Raw genomic sequence first — 10,000 nt, forward strand, 5'->3', positions numbered from 1 at the left:
GTTTTCCAAGGGAAAAATTATCACCTCCCAAAACTTGTATATAGTAGATACAGCTATTGACTGCTCACCATGTGGGAGGCCAAAAGACCCCATCCAATATTTCATTTGGTTACGCAAGACATATTACAATAAATTGTAGTCCCAAATATACACACATAAACACACAAGGTCTATTGAATTATTCCTGATATTCACCGCGATGAAATGCCAACTTTAATAATAATTGATTTGATATTATCAAACACATTGGCAATTATTAAATTCGTTCAGTTCTGATTGCATTTCATCTCTCTTTTGACTCCTCTATGAATGTGGATCCCTATATGTGTGTATAAGTCAAGGGAGGAGGGAGGGCGGGGGGGGGGGGGGGGAGGATTGATAAATTATATGATGGATGTGAAAGAAAACGATGAAAACGTTTAAAGACAAAGGGAGGGTTTGGTATTTTAAAGGGACGATGATGATGATGATGATGATGATGATGATGATGATGATGATGATGGTGGTGATGATGATGATGATGATGATGATGATGATGATGATGATGATGATGATGATGATGATGATGGCTGTGGTGGTGGTGATGATGCTTGCTTGATGACAATAACGATAAAGATGACATTTTCTAGAATGCTACAAACTGTATTATAAGAATTAAAAAAAAAATACAACAACATAATATTAACTTGCCTCAACAGGACAGGGTTTGAGCCTAAACACCTCTGGTTTCCGCCTTTCCACGTACATGCCGACCACCGACCTCCGCTCCCCCCACGTCACTGACATGGTTGATGGTTCCCAGGAACAGACACAGTAAATCCGTCACACAAATGAAGGTTTTTCAAGGTTTCAATGCAAACACCTTGTTCAACACATGTTTAACTTTATTACAAAAAAGGGAACGTCTCAACTTCAAAAGACAGATTATTCCACCCTCTCCCTAAATTTTAATATTGACGCGTAATAATATCAAGTTTACAATAATAATTTGTGACGTTAGATTATCAAACGTTAAGGGGCGGTTTGGGTATTTTCTTTAAAAAATTAATTAATTACCTATATTGTGCGGTGTTAATCATTCTGCATCGTAACTATAGGTTAAAAAACAACATGTTTTGTGAAAAATAAAAATTATTTTTCGACCTATTTTGGGGGTCTGGCATAAAAAAAAACCCAACAATCTTGTGGCAAACGTTCCACGAAAACTAATGAAGGAATGACCTCCATATTCTCCCCTCTTATCAACATAGTAGCACATTGTATCACCATGGAGAGACTTCACAGATTTAGCTTATGGAATTTTTAATAGAACATTACAAGTTGAGAATCAAAATGTTATGACAAAATTGAAGTTAAAAATGTATAATTTGGATTATAATTCAAAATACACCTAATCAAAAAATCTCCCTATGGTGACATAATACATTATCTCTGTCATAACTGGGGAACTTTTCAGACAATTTCATTGAATAGATTCTCAGAAACGTTTGGCACAGTATCCCATACCCTTAGAAAAATGACATATTGAGAAAATAGCAAGCTCATGCAGCGGTTGGGAACACGTCCGGAATTCCAAAAAGCTAGAGTGTAAGAGTCGTATATTATAACATTTGTGACGCAATTGACTTGTTTAATTATATATAGGGAATGAGATTAGCGGAAGAGTAGCGTCCCTTGATTGGACGTCACCCATGGTCTGTGACGTCACCGGCGGAAAAGTTATTAGAGAGAGAACGTCATGTTTGTTGTGCGCATGCGTCTCTCGTCCTCGGACAATATTTCGCGTCATTTTTTTTTTAGATTTCCATTACAACGATGAGCCCATAAGAAAATGGGTTATCAGACCTGCAAATAAGTGGACATCGGACCCAATATATTAAACCGGTAACATGCCGGGGGAAATAGATGCAATATTATGTGATCCGAGACTAAAATAATATTATCGAGACAAGAAACTTGCAAACCTTTCTTACAATTAAAGGTAATTCTATCACCATTTGACTCAAATGATTATGTGCAATAGTATCTCTGCAAAGGCATAATGATCGGTCATTTGAAGTTGGGAATCGCCATCAGGCTTCATTACGAGACTGATTTTCGTCGTTGCTGGCTCAAAAGATTCATCTCGATCTATGTTAATTTCCACAATATGGTATTACCACAACGTTGTAGAACAATAATTAAAACAGATGAGTGCCTGGTCATAATAACCTTTATTTCCCTGCAAATATCGAGGTTCTCCACTAGTAATAATAAAAATTGAAGACAGAAATGAGAATTACGGCTGGAAATTTGGACCTGCCGATTAGAAGTAGTCTGTGGAACGGGAGGGTATCCTGGTTTCTATAGCATTACACGGAAAATAGCAATTCCTTTGAATATAGGATGCTAGTCTGTCGTAAAGTACTTTCCGCTAGATCTAAAAAATCCACCCAATTCAGAACAAAAGCATTAAGAAGTCTCAGGTTTGAAAGTTTTGGGCAAGTTGAACATTTTTTAAAGAGAGAACTTCCAACTGCGTCAAATTGCCACAACTCTCAGGAGACCCTGAGAGTTCTTTATACTTTTTGGCAAAACCTTTCTTTCAAATGTCGATCGAATAAAATGACCTTCAACGACAAAAACTCTCAAACCTGCATTTCATATCTACTTCAAAAAGCGACCAGTTCATTGAAAAAAAAAAAAACAAAACAAAACAAACAAAAAAAAAAACCAAAAAAAAAAAACAACAAAACCAGCAACAACAAAAAAAAAAACAACACCCTCTCAAATTAGGGTATTATGTTAGGGTTATAACGCATGGGGTTAATTTGTTTCTTTAACTGCGGGTGAGCAAGTCAGTATATTTAACTATTAATCATTGAAGCAGCGCCTGTATGTGGAATGTCAGCCGGAGGAACTGTGTATAATAATATGTATAACTACTTTTTGTAACGGGAGTGGTGGATGCATTTGGGAATTATCCCCTAAATTCAACCTAAGCTCAATCAAACATAAGGCTGTATTTTTCGCAAGTTCCTAGCGCTGTCTTTGCTTTGTTGTTGTTGTTATTTAAATTTATCTATTATTTTATTATTATTTATCATTATATTATTTATATCAATATAAAGAATGGAGGATGGGGGTTCGGGAGGGGGCGGGGTGGTTGTTTTTTTTTTTTTTTTGTATATATTTTTTTTCAATGGGACTTTTGCCCTTCACTGCTAGGAACTTGTGGGATAAGACTCCCAAACATACGGCTATTTTGAGACGATGGGTCACAGGTGAGTTAGACAGTCCGAAGGTACTCACCTCATCACGTCTGGGCCTGTCATTGGGAACTAATAAATTACGCAACACAAACCGTAAAAAGTGATCATCCTCAATACTCATTGGATAACTACGTCTCATTGTGTTAAAAATCCAGATATTATTTTACAATGATAAAAATTTGACATAAAATAGGGTTTTTTCCCTAACCGAACCCGGTGACTTTTGGTGTCGAACCTTATCGCTCGGGGATAAAATATAAAAAGGATCGCATTGTGAAAAGAAACAACACACAACACACGCCGAGAACACGGCAGATTTTGATGTATGTGTGTGTGTCTGTGTGTGTGAGTGTGTGTGCGTGTGTTGTGTGTGTGTGTGGGGGGGGGGGTGCGCTTTGGTTTATTATTAAATATATCAAAACGCATATTATGTATGGTCTGGGTCAGATCAATTATACCTAATATTAATATACTAAGGCATAGCTGGATTAGAAAACTCTAAACGGGTCAAGATCATTAAACCTAAGACTTCAATGAAGACAATTCTGACAAGGTGAAGGTAATCTTATTTGAACTGTAAAATTTCTGACCTAAATTTGAAAAAAAGATGTTTTGTGATTGTTCGACACTTTAGTTTATACATATTATTATGAGTTGTTCATACTTCATGTGTACATTACATTTTAAAAAAAAATCATGATTCATTTGCAAGAAGGTACACGTTACTTTGTGATGTATTCATAGCTATCATCCCCACACACCTACCAATCGAAAAAAGGGCATTCAAGCCATGACCATTGCTCACAATTTCTTTCTTTTTTTTTTTTTTAAATTTTTAACAGAACCAGTGTTTTAAAAAATAATACGGCGCCATAAAAAGTTTCAGTGGTCCCGATAGCTCACTAAGAAGAACACTCGCTTCACAAGAAAAGGTACTGAGATCGATCCCGGGTGTAATCGATAGTTTTTTTCTAACACCCCCCCCCCTCCCTTGTCCACTCAGCTGTGATTGCGGAGGGTACTTTGCGATAGACTAGCGTCCTATTCAAAGGGTACCAAACAATTGCTATTCCGTTTCACACTATAGAAACCGTGACACTCCTGTTTCAAGGGTCTAATGGCTATGACTGAAGGACGACTTAGAAGGTTTAATTCATTGCAATGAGGATGATCTAAATTATCTTTCAACGTGCTCGAGGTCATTGGTCATATTGGAATAATATGTGCTCAAAGTGACCCACATAGTGAAAAGTGTTCACAGTTTTTGAATTATCTAACATCACGATTGGTCATTTTGTTCAGCTTGACAAGGGGAGTGATCTATATTCATGTTTTTTTTTCCAACCAGGTCATCAATCACATGACTTGTTGCTCTCCAACGATTGGATATTCTTAACAAATGTAAACACGCTGCTTTGTTTACAAATGTTATAAACATACCCATATGTCAAGCTGCATCAAATGACCAATCGTGATGTTAGATATTTAAAAATCTGTGATAACTTTTCACTAAGTGGGTCACTTTGAGCACATTTTGCAATGTGACCAATGACCTCGATCACATGGAAAGTTAACATAGATAGAATGCGCTTGGCTAAGAAGCTCATAACATTGCCATCCGGAATATAACGGACCGACACACAAAACTGTGTGTATCCATGAGCGTTTATAGTCGGGTTAATACAGTTCAGTGAGCACCAATGACCTCGATCACATGGAAAGTTAACATAGATAGAATGCGCTTGGCTAAGAAGCTCATAACATTGCCATCCGGAATATAACGGACCGACACACAAAACTGTGTGTATCCATGAGCGTTTATAGTCGGGTTAATACAGTTCAGTGAGCATTACTCATAAATGCGGATGGCAAAAAACAATAACAAAGACTTGAGTGACGTCATCTTCTATAGATATATAGATCATGCCCATTGGATATGTTTACAACTTTCATGAACAAAACAATGTGTTTACATTTGTTAAGAAAATATCCAATCGTTGGACTGCAACAAATCATGTGATTGATGACTTGGTTGGACGAAAACCTGAATATAGATTGCTCCCAATCTACAAATCTTCTATCGTAAGTGACATTTGAATTTGGTCACTTTAATGATATATCAAATAAATATAATGCTACTGTATATGTTTTATAAAAGGACGAGAAATAACTATTTGTTATTGGATAAATCATGATTTTAGCTCGTACGATAGATGTAAAATCCTTCAGTTATGTGCGCGGTGTCGACACGATTTATCTGATATGATAATATAGATAGTATGCCCATGGCGAAGAAGTTCATAACATTGCCATCCAGAAGTATAGATAGTATGCAGATGACGTCACTCAGGCCTTTGTTATTGTTTTTGCCATCCGCGTTTGTGAGTTGTTCTCACGAAACTGTATTAACCAGACTATAAAAGTTCATGGTTACACAGAGTTTGTGTGTTGGTCCGTTATACTTCCGGATGGCAATGTTGTGAACTCCTTGGCCCAGCGCATTCTATCTATAACGGACTAACACACAAAACTATGTGTAACCATGAACTTTTATAGTCTGGTTCATACAGTTTAGTGAGAATTACTCATAAACTTGGATGGCAAAAAACAATAACAAAGATTTGAGTGACGTCATCTTCGTTCTATCTATATGAAACTTGTCGCTCACGGGGAGTTAACGACTATATGACTGTGCCAAAAAATGTGAAAAATGCTCACAAACTGGAGGGTCAGCTGGGCAAGTATAGATAGTATGCAGATGACGTCACTCAGGCCTTTGTTATTGTTTTTGCCATCCGCGTTTGTGAGTTGTTCTCACTAAACTGTATTAACCAGACTATAAAAGTTCAGTTTTACACAGAGTTTGTGTGTTGGTCCGTTATACTTCCGGATGGCAATGTTGTGAACTCCTTGGCCAAGCGCATTCTATCTATTGGAGATGATTTTGGATGCCACACAATATCGTAAAGTATTAGATGTAGGCATGCAGAGGCGTTCCTCGTAGGCATGTAGAGGCGGTCCTTTGATCGGAGCATTGCCATCGTAAAGTTATAGCCTGACACTGACCAAAAAATGACGTCAAAAGGCCAGTCCTTTGCCACAAAAGAAAACAAATCGTGAGTTGTATTCAATAGTTCAACCAATGGGACCACTTGTTTCCATGAGCACTACTAACGACAACTCACTTGGCGGTGCAAAAAACAAATAATGACGTCAAAAGACCAGTCCTTTTGGGTTTCAGTGTCAGGCTATAGATAGTATGCAGATGACGTAACTCAGGCCTTTGTTATTGTTTTTGCCATCCGCGGTTGTGAGTTGTTCTCACTAAACTGTATTAACCAGACTATAAAAGTTCATGGTTACACAGAGTTTGTGTGTTGATCCGTTATACTTTCGGATGGCAATGTTGTGAACTCCTTGGCCAAGCGCATTCTATCTATAGATAGTATGCGCTTGGCTAAGAAGCTCATAACATTGCCATCCGAAATTATAACGGACCGACACACAAAACTACGTGTAACCTTAAACATGTATAGAATGCGCTTGGCCAAAAAGCTCACAACATTGCAATCCGGAAGTATAGATAGTATGCAGATGACGTCCAATCGAGACATCGATCACATGGTTTGTTGCTATCCAACGATTGGATATTTCTTAATAAATGCAAACAATCTGCTTTGTTTATGACATTAGTAAATATACCAGTGAGTCAAGCCGAACTAAATGACATGTGATGTTGAATATTTCGAAAACTGTGAACTTATAAAATTTGCCATGCACTGTATCCACTTTCAGTTACTAAATTTAGGCTACCCGAAACCGATATATCTGTCAGCTGCAATTTTTTTTTGCCAAATTGGGACCTAACATTTGCCAAAATTTGCCCCCAAAACCCCCTAAAATTTACCAAGAAATTTGCCAAAAAATTTGCCGAGGAGAACAAAGCGTTTCAGTAAAAATTAACACGCAATACAGAAAAATAAGTTGGAAGTGTAAGTGACTCGATTTATTTGACTTGAGAAATGACTGTGAATAGCGTTGTTACAAAGATTTTAAAGGATCATTATCCGTAGAGAGTAGCTTCCCTTGGTTTGGGCCCAGGCAAAGCTGCAACAATTCTCAAGTTTCGCAATTTTTTTTTCGTTATTTTGTTTTCGCTTCTTTTTTTCCCCCAAAATTTGCCACGTGATTTGCCAATTTTCCCAAAATTTGCCACGATTTGTCAATTTTGGGAAATTTGCCAAAATTTGTGGATCGCCCTGATATTTGCGGCCGCTAAAAATGCAGATGACAGATATATAGTCTGTAAGAGAGATTTAGATGACACAATTTGATGAACTATGTAAAAATGAGAAAAACAAATGAAGGACTTCATTCACAATCCCTTGATATTTAAATAAACTACAATCCAGAACGGAAATGTTCGAATCACTGTATTAAACCAGCAGCATTTACGAATTGATAATCTGTTAAAATTCACCACAGATAGAAAGATTCATTTTCTTGACTTAACAATTTCACCCGATTGAATTTCTCGAAAAATGTCTAGACGGTCTATGTTTATTTCCACGAAGCAAATAGATATAGATACCCCAACTACACCTCTCCCAAAAATTAAATAGAAAACTACTATGCTCGTATTTTGCAAGGTCTGTTTATAGTCTAGGCGTTTATAGGCACAGGATACAATATATCCAGGAAAGAAAGGGCGAACATTTTCTTTCTTGTGACTGTCACTGACGGCTACTATAAACATTTGATTATTGTTTAGTACCCAGTGAAAACTGTTAGTAGGTCGTAGTTCCCTTGATCATTGTGTCAGCAAAACAAGATCTCAAACGTTTGATGTTGCTAGCAAAAAAAAACAAAAAAAAAAAAAAAACAAAAACAAAAAACAAATCAAGTCAATGAGTGCTAGTGGTGATTAGCGACTCCAGCATGTCTAGGACTTGTAACCGGGATAAGCACTGCGTTTAGGTGGATTTCCCCCAATAGCTCAGTTGGTAAAGAACTCGCTTCACACGCAAAGGGAGATCGATCTCGGGCGCAGTCGAGGTAATTTCTTTTTTTTTTTTGGGTGATCCCCCCCACCTCCCTACCCCCATCAGTGATTGGGTAGCTGGGTATAGATAGTTCGAAGATGACGTCACTCATGTCTTTGTTATTGTTTTTTTTTCATCCGTTTTTATGAGTATACTTCTCACTAAACTGTATTAACAGACTATAAACCTTCAAGGTTACACACAGTTTTGTGTGTTGGCCAGTTTTACTTCCGGATGGCAAAGTTGTGAACTTCTTAGCCAAGTGCATACTATCTATACCAGATCTGGCGTATTGTCTAAAGGATAGCAAGCAATTGCTATTGTCCATTTTTACTATGGAAACCGGATGAACTCCGCTATGTGTGTAGATTTTTGACCAATCAAAACATGGAATTTATGACACGTGCTCGGACAAACATAGTTGGTTGTTTATAAACAAAAACATGAATGAAAAAGACCTACCGTATGGGTGACTAGTTATCATACGATTTTCTCGATCATAATATAAACGTTTAAGTTTACACATAGTGTTCTATGTTGGTTCTATTGATCAAGCAATAGAACAGCGGATATTTTTCTTCAACACATACCGTCCATAGTAAAGCCTGTGTAGTTCGCTACGTTTAGCAATTAATGTCATTGTTTACAATATGACGACTGTCCGAGAGGTGTGGTTATCTAAGTGTCTATTGCTGTGAAGGAATGGGACTCGATTGGTCTGGAGAGTAGGCCATCTCAGTAGGTAAGGGCCAGTATCGATATCGAGAGTAACAGTTTAGATTTTTTCCGGGCCTTCCCCGTCCCAGGTTCACCCAGAAGTGAATGGGTAGCTTTATCTAATATATATATATATATATATATATATATATATATATATATATATATATATATATTGAATCGTGTTTGATACAAATATGGTACGAAAAGTGCTCGACATGTAGTAATGGAGCGAATTTTAAATAATATATATATATATATATATATATATATATATATATATATATATATACCTAACTTATATATATATATATATATATATATATATATATATATATATATATATATATATATATATATATATAAAGTACTTTATAATAAACTAGCGTCCTATCCAAAGGCTATTAAGCAATTGCTATTTTTCGTTTAACGCTACAGATACTGAGATAAACTGCGACTGCATCGGATTTATTGCTCTGAATGACTACTTTATGATTCCAACTCGTTTTCAACAACTCAAAGGTCCAGCGACAGGAGGACCGTGGTATGGGGTCTTTAAAAATTGGGAGTTCATAAGAAAACAATTACAATGTCAGAGGTTGGATTCAAACCCACTAACGTTTGATCCAAATGGCATATTTGATTGGATCAAAATATATTGAAAAACTGATGCTAGCCATTTCTACGAACTCACAAGACTCAATGCAATTCACATTGCTTCATTTATTTTACCATCGTAACTACATTTCCATTTCATACTATTTAAGTCGCCTGTTCAACATCCTCCTTGTATTTTTACATGTTACTGCCAATAGTCATGTACTCATTCATATCTAGTATCTGAGGTATATAGATAGAATGCGATTGGCCAAGGAGTTCACAACATTGCCATCCGGAAGTAAAACGGACCAACACACAAACTCTGTGTAACCATGAACTTTTATAGTCTGGTTAATACAGTTAAGTGAGAACAACTCACAAACACGGATG

The 10,000-nt window shown here is 36.7% G+C and overlaps 1 protein-coding gene across 7 annotated transcripts in view; it reads right to left on the bottom strand.

The window, feature by feature from the left end:
* Nucleotides 1–10,000, bottom strand: part of LOC144970413 (BTB/POZ domain-containing protein 17-like) — a 90,415-nt gene that overhangs the window by 33,549 nt on the left and 46,866 nt on the right. Inside the window, exon 2 of one of the 7 annotated variants that reach the window (XM_078910021.1) lies at nucleotides 691–882. The exons of 5 other annotated variants lie outside the window; for them this stretch is intronic. In XM_078910021.1, coding sequence (XP_078766147.1) covers nucleotides 691–786 — 96 coding nt within the window. In that variant the 5' untranslated portion in view covers nucleotides 787–882. Of the gene's footprint in view, nucleotides 1–690; nucleotides 883–3,291; nucleotides 3,483–10,000 lie in introns of those variants that run through there. One more of the 7 variants, XM_078910020.1, reaches the window with a different exon arrangement.

This window comes from Berghia stephanieae, chromosome 4, assembly GCF_034508935.2.
Source record: "Berghia stephanieae isolate SIO BIC M18660-M18661 chromosome 4, UCSD_Bste_1.3, whole genome shotgun sequence".
Lineage (NCBI taxonomy): Eukaryota > Metazoa > Mollusca > Gastropoda > Nudibranchia > Aeolidiidae > Berghia > Berghia stephanieae.